Source organism: Vicia villosa, linkage group LG7 (genome assembly GCF_029867415.1).
Source record: "Vicia villosa cultivar HV-30 ecotype Madison, WI linkage group LG7, Vvil1.0, whole genome shotgun sequence".
In the NCBI taxonomy this organism is placed as follows: Eukaryota; Viridiplantae; Streptophyta; class Magnoliopsida; order Fabales; family Fabaceae; genus Vicia; species Vicia villosa.
This window is the reverse complement of record NC_081186.1, coordinates 83,510,308-83,529,066: the sequence shown is the minus strand read 5'-3', so window position 1 is coordinate 83,529,066 and position 18,759 is coordinate 83,510,308. Positions and strand designations below refer to the sequence as shown.

General features: G+C 36.5%; 1 protein-coding gene across 1 annotated transcript; it reads left to right on the top strand.

Moving 5' to 3' along the window:
• The first annotated feature begins 3,321 nt into the window (after positions 1-3,321).
• LOC131619520 (auxin response factor 17-like) lies at positions 3,322-4,479 on the top strand. Its single transcript, XM_058890607.1, has one exon. It carries the CDS (start codon positions 3,322-3,324, stop codon positions 4,477-4,479), a length of 1,158 nt encoding a protein of 385 aa, XP_058746590.1.
• Positions 4,480-18,759: the final 14,280 nt, after the last annotated feature.

The following is an 18,759-nucleotide window of genomic DNA, read 5'->3' as shown; positions in this document are numbered from 1 at the left end:
TTGTACCTTCCCAACTGCATCATAATGTCTGGATTTTTTGAAGGTGTTCCAATTTTGGTTGAATATCGTGTTGGAAATCATATTTGGATCATTTCTTTCTCTTTTTTGTTGTGGTGGGTACCTCCTAAGATAACCTCTATGATCTGGGGTTGATTTTGTTGCAGCAAGAGGTCGAACATTTTGGTGTTTATTCTGAGAATTGAGAGGACTTTAAAGACCGTTTCTTCCTGGTGCACCCGCAAACTCTAAAGGATAGCCCCATCTTCTGCAGGATCCCCAAGGGAAAGTCATTGGAACCCGATTTTCTCGAGTGGGGTTGATTAGTTTTGGTGACTGGATTCGAAAAAGTTGGGTTTAAAATAACTTTAATCGAGAATCCCACACTTATGCCATTTTTGGGATTCTCTAACCCTAGAGGAATTATCAATGAAGGAAAATATGACGACCTTATAGGAGGGCTTGGGTTATGAAGAAGGGGCTAACCCTTTAGATGGGGGGCCTTGTATGTAGAAGAGGCAAATTATTGACACTCGAGATATAGTAGATGCTGCCAATGCTCTTGAAATGAGAGAATTCTTTGGTGATGAGAGAAAATAGATCTCGACGTTTATTTACTTTTTGTGTTCTTTGTAACACCCTAAACTCCGAAATTATATATTAAGCATTACACGAAAATCTAAGGTGTCACCAACGTCAACCCTTCAACAAATCAAAGACATTTAGAAAATATGCAGCGGAATAACAAACAACATATAACACCTGCTCTGTAACACGGGTTAAATAAAACATAACATAACACAAACACTTGTCAATCACATGCTCACCTTCACTTAGGGTATCATGATAGTGGAAGTAATTAATAAGCATGCTACTAAATTAATAAGTCTCAATAAAATACTTTCATTTAAATTAAACTAAATATGGCAAAAGCCTCCAACATCAACAATCAATTCAATCATCGAGATTATAACGCCTAACTCCCCCTTTAACAACATATAATAATAAAAGAAACACCATTCGCCTCCCAGTGTTACAGAATCAGATCATTACGACTAAAAATGTGATTAACTAATGAAAATAACTCCAATATCTAGTTCTCACTCACAACAACAACTCTACTCCTGAGTATCTGCAAGATTTCCATGGTGTACAACATTAAAGCAAAGGGGTGAGAATTCACATCTATAAGATAAACGGCATAAACTGCAAAATAGAATTACAAACATCTACACCTATAGCCCCACATTCACACAACTTCATTCTCATACTCAATCCATCAACATACTCAATACAACCACATATTCATCATTTTAATCATGCAATGAGACTCACAGTATCAACTAGACTCATATGCATGTGGTTTCATTACATCAACAATTGGTTCACTCAGAAACCAGGTTTACCCTGCTCGAACTCTGATTCACCAACACAACAACAATACCAGTATTATACAATAACCTCAACATAATAACATCATCATAATATTATCATCAACATAAACATCCTCAACACAACAACATCACATATTTTACAATTTAATATATAACTAATTTAACACATAATTATATACAACATCACTTAATTCATCAACATAGCACATGATCATACAGCAACACAACAATGTCACAACTTACACACATTCAACACAACATATTCGTCACGACATTTACTCCCGGGATAACATCAACAATAATATTTAACTAGACAACCACATAGTAGCATATTCAATAGGACTAAAACTCAACAACCCATTGTAATCGTACAATTAATTAATTTAAGTAACCCAAAACATGCCCAACAATAATTAACATGAATTGTACAACAACAACGACATTACACTTTAAGTAAAACAATATATTCATGTCATTAAATGCCCATTCAGCCTCTTAAGGCATCACCATGAGATAGTACTACACATTAGCTTTCCAGCGCTTTGAACCGCATCCCAGACATAGTCACGGATTTTAAGTTATGATATTTTTTGTTAGACATATCAGAAGTCATAGGTGTAGAACTGAATTTTTTTTCTCACGGCTAATCTGTCGCTAAGTTCCAGAATCTGCGGGTACCCAGAATTTATTTTTTCATGTTTTCCACCATAGAAGCCCTTCCAAACCTCAGATTTTGATTTCGTAAAAAGGCTCGATCTCAGAATTTAACATACAACAATTATCCAATGATAGAAGTCATAAATTCATAATTTATCACAGATTAGCATCAACAAAATCATATATTTTCATACTTTCATATTTATCTAAAAGCTCCAAAACCCCAAATGATGATATATTAACACATTAAAACAAATTTTAATCAGCATTTTCTTCTACTTATTATAAAATAATTAGTTTCTATAAAATATTTTAACATAATGAAAATCATAATGTCTAATACATTCTTGTAAAAGATTTTAAAATAATAAAAACCATAACGTATAATAATATATACATGTAAAATGTTACTAATAAAAATATAATAATTTAATAGAAATTAAATTCATATAACACAATGACTTAAATTTAAATAGAGAAATATCTATACTTAGATTAATATAGCCAATCTAGATTCAAATATTTTGAAAGAAAAATATATTTATTTTAAATTAAATAATAATATTCAAATTTATTAATAAGGTAAATTTATATAAAAAATAACATAAATTAAGTAAGTGTATAACAAACTCAAAAAAAACAAACTTTTATCCAAATAAAACACAAACTAGAGATTGAAAAGAGGAGATAATAATGGAAAATAACAAACTTATATATAAAAATGCTTCAATATATTTAAAAAAATCCACATTTCTGTAACAAACTATACCAAAGATTAAATAATAACATATAGATATTTGTATTAACTAACCCACACACAACACAAAAATTAAGCGTAAAAAATTAATTAAGTATTTTGTATACATATAATTCGTTTAAAATTCAAATTTATTCTAAGATAAATTTACATAAAAAATAATATAAATTAAATATGTGTATAACAAACTTTTATCCAAATAAAAAACAAACTAGAGATCTATCCGAAAAGAGGAGATAATAATGGACTTACACACTTGAAAGCGATTTTATTGTTCTGGCCTATAAATCCACAAATAACAAACTTATACATAAAAATGCTTCAATATATATTTTTTAAATTCCCTTTTGTGTAACAAAATATACCAAAGATTAAAAATACCGTTAAATTTAAAAATAAAAAGATAAATGTTTAACACCTCTGTTTCCTCTATTTATATCAACCTTCCAAAAACCAAAAAGTACTCACTTCATTCTTTCTCTCAAAACAAAAATAACTCAACTCTTTCCTTTTGCCATGGTTCAACAGCAGCTCCTCCACCGTGTTGATCCTAAAATATGGCAACAATGTGCCGGCGACTCCGTCACTGTTCTGAAGCTGAACTCCAAACTCTATTATTTTCCTCGAGGTCATTTGGAACATGCTTGCCCTAACTACCCTTCCACTCAAGCACTCTCCCTCATTGATGCCTGCCGTCCATCCATTCTCTGCGTGGTCTCTTCTGTTGATCTCTTTGCAGATTCTAAAACTGATGAACTTGTTGCAAAGCTACTTCTCACTCCTGTAATTGACGGTGGTGTTCTACCTTCCCAGGCTGGCGACATAGATGAAGATGATGATCAGATTGTTTCCTATGCAAAGACTCTAACTCAATCTGATGCCAATAATGGTGGTGCATTTTCCATACCTGTCAAATGCGCTAAATTTATCTTCCCACCACTTGACTACAACACCGAATCTCCATCTCAAATTGTGTCAGTCACAGACTTTCACGGCAAGGTCTGGAATTTTCGCCATGTGTACTCCGGGACACCCAAGCGGCACTTAATCACCAATGGCTGGAGTACTTTTTCTAACGATAAGAAACTAGTCGGCGGTGATACTGTTGTTTTTGTTAAAAACTTAACCGGAAATATCACCATTGGACTTCGCCGGAGAAACAGGTCTGCGGCGGCTGCTAACATATCCGAAAAGGCAGTTATCAAGGCTGTAGAATTGGCAGAGAAGAATGCTGCGTTTGAGGTAATGTACTATCCGACGGTCGGTGGTTTTGATTTTGTGGTGGGAACTAAGGCTGTGGAGGATGCAAGGAAAATCAGTTGGAATCCTGGAATGAGTGTTAAATACACTGCAAAAACCAATGGTGATAATTCAAAAGGGTGTTCAATTTTTCATGGGACAATATCTTCTATCGCTCCTCCTTGTATTAGTCCATGGCGCATGCTTCAGGTTAATTGGAATGAATCTACGGTTTTTGGAAATCTAGGGAAAGTAAGTCCATGGCAGGTTGAAATTATTTCCAACAAACCTATTGTGCATCTACGGTCTCCTCCAACAAAAAAGCTTAGAGTTTCTCTATCGGATGATTCTAGTAGTGATAGCAACAACAAAGAGGTTACTTATTCATCAATTATGTTATTTGGTAAGAGGATAATAGGTGTTAGAAATACATGATTCCGATATCAATGGAGAGTAACTGCAACAACATCAATGGAACTGAAAACATAATTAGGGTTTCTGTAATATCAAATTGTTTTATATTTTATATAAATTTGTTGCATCAATGGTGATATTTTTTTTGGGTCTGTATTTAAGTGCGCTGTTATATTTTAAATAATTTGTTAGAATAATTTTGTTTAATTTAATGAAAAGAGTTTCAAAATAATCTAAGAGTTAAAAGGTAATGCACTGACAGTGTAAAATAGTTTTACACTGTCATCCAATAGGGAGTCATGAATATGCCATGTCATTAAAGTTTTTTTTAAATAAAAGAATGTTTTAATTAGATGCATGGTGGTGATTGGTTGACAGTGTGCATGACTCATTTTCTCATAATCTAATAGTATAGTGAACAGTTTGAAAGCATAAACAAATAAAATGTGTGTATGCTGGGAAATTGTTTTAAATTTTAATTCAAATCTAAATTGATAATGACATAGTTTCTCAACTTTTAATAGTAATGGCATTGTTTCATCAATGTGAATTAGTATATATAATAATAAATAATAATAAGTGTTATTATTAAATTATTATTTATATTAACGAGACTTTTATTTTAATTAGGGATGAGAATAATTTGGGCCGAGTTAGACTTTGTTAAATCTGAGTTTAGTTTGTCAAAAAATTCAAACTCTAAGTCTGATTTGTAGTCAATAATAGATTTATAACAAATTGGGCATATGCTCTAACCGATTAGAAAAGTCAAAATTTTGCCCATGAATATTTTGAATGCTCCGTATTCATCTAATACAAGTAAAAGACAAAGATCCAACAGGAAAAGATGATATTGGTGGTCAAATATGTTTTCTAGTGTCAGAGATGAAATTTGGATTTAGATCAGTCCCTTTGTATAATGAAAAGGGAGAATAATTTAAATCTGTAAAGTTGTTAATGAGCTTTCGATTTGAATGAATTGTAGAAGCAAATAAATCTTTTAGGATATTTACATCATTCTTCTTTATAATGTATTTTGTAGTAGAACTGAAAATCGATGATAGGTTGATGGTGACGTACGGTAGTGAAACTTCTCGTGCGAAGGTGTCTGTTCTTCGGTGATTGGAGAAGTACCTCCAAAAGATTAGCATTTCAGCACTCTAATGCTCAAGTTAGTCTCATGATAGGGTGGAAGATTGCAAGTATGATTGGAATATTACTCGAGTGTGACTCATGATCACATTTATATAGATGAAATCATTATACCATCCCCGACTTGTTCAACGTAGAATGCGGGCAACCCTTGGATGTAGATCAAAGTCGTGATGGAATGGGTGCCTTGCTCTTTTGTGGTATCTTAGAATGAGGGTCCACTTATTCGTTAGTGGTTGACACACTCTTACTTAATTAAACTTATGAATTGTGCTAGTCTTAAAGGATCTTTGGCTGATCCAAAACACAATGAAGCACATACACGTTACTACTATGGAACACGATATTTATTCGATACTACGATATGTAAGTCATTAAAAAAATCTAAGATATAAAAAAATATTAAAATTAACCATTAGTTAAATCAATGTCCAACAAAAATCAGTTAAATTTGCAAAGTTTGATGGTAATTGATAAATTAAAGGTTAAATATACAAAACCCCTGTAATATTAGCGAGTTTTGATTTTAGCCCTTGTAAAAAAAATTGATTTCCCCCTTGTAATATTAAGATTTCATGTCTTGAGCTCCTCAGTTGACCAAGTGACATGGAATCTTCAATTTTGCTTATGTGGCATGTCCACATGGATTTTCTTTTATTTTTTAAAATCCACGTATGATTTATTGTTTTTTTAGTTTTTTAATTTTTTTCAAATTTATTATAGATTTTTATTACTGTTTTTATTATAAGGGGTAAATCAAAATTTAATAACATTACAGGGGGTAAAATATGTTCGCTTGCCTGTGTTTCTCAGTCCCCTATTAAATGTAGTCCATTTGCTTGCATCATCTTGAGTTTCATTGTATATGCTTCTTTGCTTGTTCTCAGTTGCTTCAGATTATTGTGTGTTCACCTATTTTGGCTTTCATTATTTGATAGGCTGCTTCTTCTCTTTATGGCACTTATGATTTACCTTTTGACATTTATCACAATATAGAGACATTCATTCATAATCCACTAAGATTCGGGCATAAATTACTCTTAGTTTACCCGCGATGCACTCATTTATGAATATAGGGTTATCAATAGCACTCACTTTCTTTCCCAAGCTCCTGGCTCCCCATAAATGGAGAGGCAATATGGTAGTTTGATCCATATAAGGGCCCTCCATCATCACTGCATCCATATGTTGCGTCTTTTTGAATTTGAGGATGAAATATCCTTCCTCGTTGTAGTACATAGCAGGCATTTGGACGAAATTCCAGTATTTGAGCATATAATTCTTCACAGCACTCATGGCCATGGAAGCCCCAATGGCGTACATAACCGGTATCCCATGGAAGCAATAATAAAATCATAAAAAATAAAAAATAAATTTCACGTGGATTTTAAAAAATAAAAGAAAATCCACGTGGACATGTCACGTAGCAAAATTGAAGATTATATATATATATATATATATACACACACACACACATACACACACACACACTTGGTCAACTAAAGGGCTAAAGACATGAAATCTTAACATTACAAGGAGGAATCTATTTTTTTACATAGGCTAAAATCAAAACTTGCTAACATTACTAGGGGTTTTGTATATTTAACCCTAATTTCAATCAAGCTCTACTAGTCTCTAATTACTCTTACATTTTCATCTCGAGGTCGCACACCCCGTCACTTAATTTAATTCAATTATCACATATAATAATTAAATTAAAATACCAATAAATCAAATAAAATAAAAATTCAAAAACTAGGGCATTACATACTTAATTGATAAATACTGACTTTCTTGATTTTTTCTTTTTGCAAATAAAATAACAAGTGACATTGCTACAATGAAGGGTTTCTTCAAGAGTAAAAAATATCGATTGGGAGTCGGGGAAGCTGTTATTTCCCCTTATACTCCTACCTCTATTCCTACAAGGGTACTGTTGTAGAGTTTTTAGTGGCACCTTGGTGCTCCACTTGCAACTCAATCTTCTTCGGCCTTCTTTAGCCTGGTTCAAACTTCCTCCACCGGATCGGATAAAGGGTCTTATGGTTAGACTTAGGCTTTTGCTAATAACATCAAAAGAGGTCGAGACTCAAGTTGTTTGATATTTACCTTGTCGGACCTGCTATACTTGATAACGAAGCTTCACATGTCCTCTTTAAATTCTCTAATCCCGAGTACATCACACTTCGAAGGAAGCATGAGCTAGTATACATGAGCAAGATATTTGCTACCACAATTATCTTCCTAATATAAAGAAGATGAAGTTGATCTTGAAGGACTCCTTCAACATTTTCATAATGCCTCCCTAATGAATATGGCGACTTTGGGGAGGAGAGAAGTTTTGGCCTATGTTGAAAGAGTATTGTGGTGTACTTTTCGTTTATATCGTATCCACAGGGATTATTGCGATATCACCGCCGTTCTATAGCCTATTTTGTCTTGAGTTAATGTTACTTTAGTTTTAGGTTTGCAAAAGATCATTCAATTCTTTTAGTAGCAAAGAGTAAATTAATGAAAGTTCTAAGTTAAAGAAAATGTATCAAGATTCGATTTCATCGACCTAAATTTGTATGTTTCCTTATAAATAGATGCTTATGAACTTGCTAACGATCAATATAATTACGTATCGACACCTATATCGTCCGTGTCCGCAACGATATAGTTAGATTTACCGTATTGTTTAACCGACGATTTCTCCACCGTTTAAACAATACAAATAACGTTTTAAGAACCGATACTTAGTAAACATCAAACTCTAAATCCATGTCTGCAACTTATAGTTTGAAAGATGATTAGTTAGGTCTAGATACAAACATTGATGTCTCAAACATTTATACCAAAGGAAAAGCTTTAATAAACAAACTAAACCATCTATATTGATCATCACTTGTTCATACACATATATTCACAAGAAAAACATACAAAAGGCTAGGAAGATTACATCTTAACTTGATACAAAAGTGGTTTAGCTATCCATGAGAATGGTAGCTTGCACAAGAAGGTAAGGATGAAGATCAACAAGCATCAAATGGCGATTAATCGACGATCAAGGCTTCCAATCTTCAACTCTATATTTGCTACAGTGTATATTGCTCTTGTTTCTCTCTAAAAATATCTCCAACCCTCCACAAAAGTGATCTGGCCCATAAACAAATAAACAAAGTTTCGCAGACCGCGCTTAGCGCGGTGCAGCCCGCTAAGCGCGCTATCACTAATTGCTTAAACCGCCCAACCGCGCTAAGCGGGCTCCAGACCTCGCTTAGCGCGGAACTCTCTGCCAGAACTTCCTTCTTTTCTTCAAAAGCGCGCTTAGCGGGCTCAACCTCGCTTAGCGCGCTACCTCTTTTCAGCAATCCTTGGCTTTGGTCTTGGAACATCTTCAAAATGCTTTTTCCATGGTCCCAGCTTCCAATTATCTATAAAAACTACAAAATCCAACATAGATTGCAAAGATAAGAACTATTCAACAATAATATAAATATAAGAATAAATATATACCAAATGACAATAAAATACTACTATTAACCACAAAAAGACTTGAGAGTTACCAAAAATTACCTAAGATATTTACACAAATTGGTAACTAACAACTCTCCCCAACTAAACCTTTGTTTGTCCTCAAACGAAAACAAACACAAAAACAATCAACAAGCAAAACCAAGAGAGCACAAGCTAAGACAAGAACAAATGGGTGGTTCAAATTCCATAAGCACACAAGCAACATCTCACCCTTGCTCAAATAATACCATGCTTGAGATACTAATACTAAATACACAATTGATGTAAACAGCTCCTAAAACAAAATAAGTTCAAAATTGAATCACAACCTACACACTTCTCTAGTAAGAGACAAAATTGAGGACCTAACACTCACACAACAATGTCGCCAACATCCAGAATTAATTATGCAATCATCTACACAACATTTATATAAAAAGCGTAAAAGCAAGAATCACAAAGACTTAAGGGTTGAAACTTGGGTTGGTTAACAAGGAAGTGTCATTTCTCAAGGCCATTGAAACAAAAGGGGTCAATTCCTAAGAGAGCATTCAAATCATGATTATATCCACACATCCTTATCAACCGATCACACAATTTTATTGCTCAAGAGTTCATCTTTTTATTTTAAAAGAACTAGCTATATACAAAGCTCTTCTCTTTTCTTTTTCTCTTTTTTTTTCTTTTTCTTTTTCTTTTTTTTTTTTTTTCTTTTTCTTTTTCTCTCTTGAGCAATTATTTATTTTCTTCTACACACCAATACAACCAAGATCAAAATTTTATTCTCCCCAACTTGAATATTACCACCACATAATCACGAATGCTCCCTATTCTAAGGCGAAAAGGAATCAATCCTAACCACATTTCATGGTACTTTTCAAGGTTCAAAGAAAGTCATCAAGATTCAAATCAAAAATCGGCAATTATAAGGCATGACATGATACCGATTGAATCTTGGCAAAATGGCTCAAAGTGGTTAGCAAATACTCACACACTCACCGGGTAGGTTATATTAGGAAGAGAAGTTATACTCGTAATGCGAAACAAAATGCTTTGATCACTTTCATGCTTTACACAATTAAAATAAAAAACGCAAGATTAAACATAATAAACACGAGTTAAACGCACATTGTTGGTAACCACAAAATAATATATATATGTACAATGGAAAGGCTCCTCACACTAGTTTTAGAACTAAAATGATTCATTATTGAACTATATTTGTTAAAGAAAATATGACATCTCAATTGTACAATTACAAGCATCTCATTCATGGTATATTTAAAGGAACGGTAGAAATGTACCTTGCACGTACTAATTTCACACTATATCATCACCGCCCCAATTGGTTGTAAAAGCTTGCTTCATCAAAGGAAGCACTTTCACAAGAACAACAACAAAAATTTTAAAAAAAAACACAATTGCATATGTATATAGAAATAAAAGCAATTAAACTAAAAACTTAATAAATTAAAAACAAACACCAACAGGTGTCAAAATATCCAAAAAGGCATAGCAATGCCTAAGGTTCAAAATACCTCATCCTATAAAAGGACGGAACAAAAACTACAAAGCTTAAGTCAAAAATAAAAAAAACTAGCACTAAACATACTAACTAAACATACTAAGTATCAACTAAAAAGAACTACTCATCCTCATCATCATCTTCCACATTCTCATTCTCGCCACCATCTCCCTCCTCCTCAGGAAATGGACTGACCTCAGGCCAATTAGCATAATCCACCAAATCTTGGCGAGAACTCCACGGATGAGCCACATGGGGCTCCATCATCTGCAACCTCAGCTGAGACATAGCGTCATGCATAAACATGAATGCTCTCTGATGTGCCATATGAAATGCCAAGTTCTCCTCTCTATCAGGATCACTACGGCGGCGAGCAGGGCGAGCAGCAGCAACAGGAACAGCAGTTAACCTGGACAAACAATAACGCTCAATAAAAGTATCATCAATAAAAGTGTCAATGGACATAAGCCCCTCAGAAGGAATCTGCACTCTAGCTTTCCTGCACAGATTCATGATCAAACCCGGGAATATCAACTTGCAGGGAGCACGATCACCATGGCGAGTTCCACTCAAAGCAACCCTCTTCAGCTCATTCGCAATAATGCGAGTAATATCAATCGGCTCATGCTCAATCATACGAGCAACCAAAGCAGCAGACTCAGCAGGTAAAGAAGAAGTGTGACTCCTAGGCCTCAAATTATGAAGGACCACAGACATGAGAATCTGAGCATTAGTAGACAACGACTTCCTAGAGAATTTCTGGGGCTGTTGTGAAGGATTTAGATCATAAGACTGCCCAACCGAACACAAGACCTCCCTCAGATGCTCCCAATCGAAATTACCCCTTGCTAATTGCACATGATACCCACACAGCTCACCATCCTCAAAGGGTAATTGAGTTCCAAGAAACTCACGGATAGCCTGACGAGAAAAATCAATTTCCTTACCACGCACCCAAGTTTTGAACTCAAAGGGAACACCTTCAACCGGAAATTCTTCATTTGGAACGGCATTAGCATAGAACTCTCTTACAATCTCCAAATGAAACTTAGGTGCAGGCTCACAAAGTCTAAGCCAACCATACTCCTCAATGGTGTGATGACACCACCCATAGGTTCCCTCAGGATTGATCCTCACAATTCTCTCTGGCCACCATGTCCTAACCTCTAACTTCTTATACCTCTCCTCCTGAACATGACTCTTAAAACGGTTTTGATTAAACGGAATAGCCCTAGGTGCTTGAGAAGAACTGCCACCTTCGGTTCCGGTCTTTCTTTTCTTAGAGCCCAGAAATTTCGGTCCCATCTGAAATAATTACAGAAATGGCAACACAGAACCAACATGTTAACATAAAAATAACAAAAATAAACAGCTACAATCAGAATCAAAGCAATAGAACACTCCCCCTGCATCAAACAAAAACAGGAAGAAGAGGGGATTTTTCTGAAATCCCCAGACCGCGCTAAGCGCGCCTACCGCGCTAAGCGGGCTCTGCGATTTGCAGAAAAAATCCCCTGCGAACCAGGGTTGCAACCAAACATTTCCAGCACCCAAATTCTATTCTAAACATGTACAAGGCACTGGAAATCAGATTATATCACTAAGTTTTCAAAACACAAACCCTAACCACAAAATTTCTATTCCTAATCTACAATTAAACCCTAAGATATAAAACAAGCATAACGAAATAGAAAAGGAAATGGAGAAGAAGCTGCTTACCTTGGTGATGATGAAGATGAAGAAAAAGCAAAGACTAAAATGGAGAAGCAAAGAGAAAGCAAGCTTAGAAGAGCAAAAATGGGGAAAATGAGGCACAAAGACCTCAAAACCCTATTTTCCCTTCAGAAAACGCGCTGGGCCGGGTCAAAGTCACAGGGCCCAAAATCAAAAATATTTTTTTTTTTTTTTTCTGAAAACCAACCCGCGCTAAGCGGGGTATGAAGCGCGCTAAGCGCGCAAGTCTCTGGAACGAAGGGTTCCAAAATTTCAAAAGCGCGCTAAGCGGGCTAGGAGCGCGCTAAGCGCCCTTGACAGAACACAGAAAAATTTTTCTTTCTACCAGCATGTGAAACTTTACCGGTAGACTGATTTTGGCTCGACCAGAACGCAAAAAACATAAACGGTAAAAAACACATAAAACAAGCTGAATATATACAAATTGGGGTGCCTCCCAATAAGCGCTTTGTTTAACGTCGGTCAGCTCGACGGTCAAAGGCAATCAAGGATCACCAAACGATAAAACACAAGTTTCACGATTAAAATCACATCCTCGATAAACCTTCAACCTCTGACCATTAACTACCCATTCTTGCTTTGATTTTTGGTCCTCTATCACAATAGCCCCATGGCTTCTAATCTCTTTGACCAAAAACGGTCCGGACCATTTAGACTTCAACTTTCCCGGAAAAAGTCTTAACCGGGAATTGAAAAGTAAAACTAATTGCCCTACCTTAAAGTCCTTCATTCTAACCTTACTATCATGATAGAATTTGGTCTTTTCCTTGTAAATCGAATTAGACTTATAGGCATGCAATCTCATCTCTTCCAACTCATTAAGTTGGATTTTTCTTCTCTCTCCACACAACTTGTGGTCAAAATTCAAAAGCTTCAAGGCCCAATATGCCTTATGTTCTAATTCTACGGGAAGGTGGCAACTTTTACCATACACCATTTGGAATGGTGTAAGACCGATCGGTGCTTTAAAAGCGGTCCGATACGCCCACAAGGTTTCATCAAGCTTCATTGACCAATCCTTCCTAGAACTAGACACAGTTTTCTCAAGAATTCTCTTAATCTCTCGATTGGTCCTCTCAACTTGCCCATTAGTTTGTGGATGATATGGAGTAGCTACCTTGTGCTTTACTCCATATTGCTCCAACACTTTTTCAAGCGGAGCATTACAGAAATGAGATCCACCATCACTAATTAATACTCTTGGCGAGCCAAACCGCGAAAATATATTTTTCTTCAAAAACTTTATCACGGTCTTACCATCCGCTTTGGGTGAAGCAATCGCTTCCACCCACTTAGACACGTAATCCACAGCTACCAAGATGTATTCATTTGACATTGAGGAAGGGAATGGTCCAACAAAGTCAATACCCCAACAATCAAATACCTCAACTTCTACAATACTTTGGAGGGGCATTTCCTCTCTTTTCCCTATTCCACCAGTTCTTTGACAACTGTCGCATGAGGCAACATGGTGGTAAGCATCTTTGAACAAAGTAGGCCACCAAAATCCCGATTGAAGGACTTTCGTGGCCGTACGCAAACCATTAAAATGACCACCATAAGGCGAATTGTGGCAATGCCACAAAATGCTTTTTGTCTCCTCATCCGCGACACATCTTCTCAAGAGATTGTCACTACTCAACTTAAACAAGTGAGGATCGTCCCAAACATAAAAATTAGCATCGTTTAAAAACTTTTTTCTTTGATTCCAAGTTAGATCCTCCGGTATCCAGCCAGATGCTTTGTGATTAGCCATATCTGCGAACCAGGGTCTAACTTCTTGTACCATGTACAGTTTTTCATCGGGGAATTCTTCCCTCACTTCTTTTTCTTTGTTTGTCACATCGGTATTCACTAACCGAGACAAATGATCCGCAATCAAATTTTCTGTACCTTTCTTATCTTTCACTTCAAGATCAAACTCTTGAAGCAAAAGAATCCACCGAATAAGCCTCTGTTTTGAATCAGGCTTGGTGAGAAGATATTTGATTGCGGCATGATCAGTATAACACACCACTTTAGAACCAATGAGGTAAGAGCGAAACTTTTCCAATGCAAATACAATTGCGAGCAATTCTTTTTCGGTAGTGGCATAGTTAACCTGTGCCTCATTTAAAACTTTGCTCGCATAATGTATAGCATGGAATTGTTTGTTCTTCCTTTGGCCTAAGACCGCACCAACCGCATAGTCACTCGCATCGCACATGAGTTCAAACTCAAGCGACCAATTAGGAGCGACAATTATGGGTGTGGTGGTCAAATTTGCTTTAAGTTCTAGGAAAGCTTTTAGACATGATTCATCAAAATTAAATTCCATACCTTTGTTGAGCAAATTACTCAAAGGCTTTGCGACCTTGGAGAAATCCTTGATGAATCTTCTATAGAACCCAGCATGTCCCAAGAAGCTCCTTATGCCTTTAACATTCACCGGAGGGGGAAGCTTTTCAATAACCTCGATTTTTGCCGGATCAACCTCAAGCCCCTTTGAAGAAACCTTGTGGCCAAGAACAATCCCATCCGTCACCATGAAAGTGCATTTCTCCCAGTTGAGAACCAAATTTGTTTCAATGCATCTCTCCATCACCACATCAAGGTTCTTCAAGCACAAGTCAAATGATGACCCGTACACAGAAAAATCATCCATGAACACCTCAATGCTTTTTTCGATCAAATCTGAGAAAATAGCTTGCATGCACCTTTGAAATGTTGCAGGAGCATTACATAGTCCAAATGGCATTCTTCGGTATGCAAAAACACCAAAAGGACATGTAAAAGCAGTTTTCTCGTGGTCCGCCGGATTCACTGATATTTGATTGTATCCCGAATAACCATCCAAGAAACAATAGAAATTTCTTCCGGCTAACCTCTCTAACATTTGATCCATAAAAGGTAATGGAAAGTGATCTTTTCTTGTTGCTTGGTTCAACCTCCTATAATCAATACACATTCGCCACCCGGTCACCGCTCTCGAAGGAATCAACTCGTTTTTCTCATTTCTCACAACTGTCAATCCACCCTTCTTAGGAACCACGTGCACCGGGCTCACCCATTCGCTATCGGAGATGGGATAAATCATCCCCGCCTCTAATAACTTCACAACCTCTTTTCTAACAACTTCTTTCATGGTTGGATTCAATCGCCTTTGAGGTTGTGCCACGGGCCGAAAATCATCTTCTAACATAATCTTATGCATACAATAGGCCGGACTAATACCCTTCAAGTCGGATAAAACCCATCCTATTGCTTCTTGATTCTTCGTCAACACTTCCTTCAATCGATGCTCTTCCTTGTTAGACAAACCACTATTAATGATAACCGGCTTAGTAGAATTGTCACCGAGAAACACGTATTTCAAGTGAGATGGTAACACATTCAACTCCACCTTTTGCTCTTCAACTTTAGGTTCATCCTTCAACTCTTCAATTTGAGTTTCAAATGGATTCATCTCCTCACAAGCCTCTAAATTTCTCAAGCAATCTTCAATTTCCTTCTCTTGATCTTTGGTGAGAACTTCGAGAGCTTCCATTAAAGTCTTCTCAAGAGGATTCGACAAGTGCATTTGATTCTCCACTTTCATAATAGCCCTTTCGGTAGCATCGATTCTAAAACAATCATCCTCATCATTAGGATGCTTGATGGCTTCAAAGAGATCAAGACATAATTCTTCATCTTGGTACCTTAATTTCATTAAGCCATCATCAATATCGATCATCATTCGGGCCGTCTTCATAAAAGGCCTTCCTAAGATCAATGGAATCTCAGGATCTTCTTCCATGTCTATGACAATAAAATCAACAGGATACCAAAATTTGTCAACCTTGACAAGCAAGTCTTCCGCAACTCCATGAGGATGAGCTGTGGATTTATCTGCTAATGATAACGTCATTCTTGTCGGCTTCAAATCATTGATTCCTAATCTTCTCACCATAGACAATGGGATCAAATTAATGCTAGAACCGGTATCTACCAAACCTTTGCCTATGTGAACATTTCCAATAGACACCGGTAAGGTTACCCGCCCAGGATCATTTGATTTTATCGGAGTAGTGCGTTGAATTAACGCATTACAACAAGAGCTCACCGTTACTACCTCCGGATCCAAGAATCTTCTCTTCTTAGTGATGATGTCTTTGATGAATTTTGCATACATCGGCATTTGCTCTAATGCTTCGGAAAAAGGGACATTGATTTGCAACTTGCTAAAAATGTCCAAGAACCGAGCATAGTGCTTTGCATCTTCTTTCTTTGACGGACCGGGAGGGTAAGGTAATTTCTTCACTTGTATAGAATCATCCACCTTCTTCTTTCCCTTTTCACTCACACTCAATTTTTTTCTCTCTTTTTCTACAACTTTCTCAAGAGTTTCTTTTTCCACTAATTCTTTCTCTTTCCCATTTTCAACTAAATCACCCTCAACATTTTTTTCTACTTCAATCACCCTATCTTTTTCTTTCTCAACAATTTCCTCCTCAACTATTTCTCCTACACCCATATCAATTTTTCTACCGCTACGAGTTAGAATTGACTTACAATGCTCACGAGGATTTTCTTGTGTAGTAGCCGGAAAAGGACCTTTGTTTTGATCGGCAAGTTGCTTTGACAATTGCCCGACTTGAGTTTCAAGGTTCTTAATTGCGGCATCCGTACTCTTTTGGCTTGCAATTTGCAATTGCATGAATTGGCTAAGAGTGTCCTCGATAGAAAGCTTTGTTTGTTGAGGTTGTTGATTGTAACCGCCTTGATAAGGATTTTGACGATTCGATGGGCCCGCTTCCGGCCTCCATCCTTGTTGATAACCTTGATTACCTCTTTGTTGGTAACCTTGGTTATTGTTGTAAGGTTGTTGTTGTCTTCCACCATATCCTTGATTAGGATTAGACACATAATTCACCTCTTCACCCGGTGGAGGACAAAAACCTGTTTGATGGTCACCCCTACACAATTCACAACACATCACATGTTGATTTTTAGAAGGGCTCCCATTTATCTCTTTGATTTGTTGAGGGAGTTTTGACATTTGTTGAGTGAGCAATTCTACTTGTTGTGTCAATAACTTGTTTTGAGCAAGTATTGCATCACTAGTATTCAATTCAAGAACTCCCGGTTTTCTTTGCAATGCACTACGGTTGTGTTGCCCTTGATGATCATTCAAAGCCATTCTATCAATGATAGCAATCGCTTCTGCAGCAGTTTTTGACATCAACGAACCACCCGCGGTAGCATCTAAAAGAGTTTTTGGTTGAGGTTGGAGTCCATTTCTAAAGATATGGATTTGAGACAACTCATCAAACCCATGACCTTTGCATTTTCTAACCATGGACTTGAACCTCTCCCATGCTTCATTGAGAGATTCATTCGACCCTTGAGAGAACACCGCAATAGAAGTTTTCGCTTCCATGAACCTATTGTGAGGAAAGAACCGATCCAAGAACTTCTCTTCTAACTCGTTCCAATTTGTCATGACATTATTAGGTTGATCAAGGTACCATTCCTTAGCTTTTCCAATTAAGGAATGAGGAAAAAGTCTCCTGAACACCTGTTCTTCTTGGTCTTCCGGAGCACCAATTGTTCCGGCGATCTCGTAGAACTTTGTTAGATGAGTAAATGGATCCTCGTGATCTGCCCCTGTGAACGGATTTTGGTATAATAATTGAAGTAACCCCGTCTTCATTTCGGAGTTTCTTCCATTGGCCTGATCACGAGCAAATTGTGCATTTAGACGAGGGCTGTTAACACATGGCCCTCGAGCTGGAGGATCCGCAGCCATTTCTTCCTCAACCAAGTTTTCAACAGGAGTTGAAGAAGAAGATGCCTCTTGTTGCTGTCTTCTTTCCCTAGCTAGTTGTCTCCTCCTACGAGTTTTGCTATTCTCTCTACGAGCAGTCCTCTCAATCTCAGGATCAAAAAGGAGTTGATCTGCAGGTACACGTCCTCGCATAAACTGTAATCTGAAAAACTAACCAAGCAAATTAACAAACACAAGGAAAATAAATTTAGAAACAAGATATTAATTATAAGACTCAATACAAAACAAACTATTGCAATGCTTGCAATATCTAAACAACAATCCCCGGCAACGGCGCCATTTTGTTGAAAGAGTATTGTGGTGTACTTTTCGTTTATATCGTATCCACAGGGATTATTGCGATATCACCGCCGTTCTATAGCCTATTTTGTCTTGAGTTAATGTTACTTTAGTTTTAGGTTTGCAAAAGATCATTCAATTCTTTTAGTAGCAAAGAGTAAATTAATGAAAGTTCTAAGTTAAAGAAAATGTATCAAGATTCGATTTCATCGACCTAAATTTGTATGTTTCCTTATAAATAGATGCTTATGAACTTGCTAACGATCAATATAATTACGTATCGACACCTATATCGTCCGTGTCCGCA

What these genes read in the sequence shown, in the direction of transcription:
- LOC131619520 (XM_058890607.1), top strand. Translation starts at nt 3,322, where the DNA reads ATGGTTCAACAGCAGCTCCTCCACCGTGTTGATCCTAAAATATGGCAA.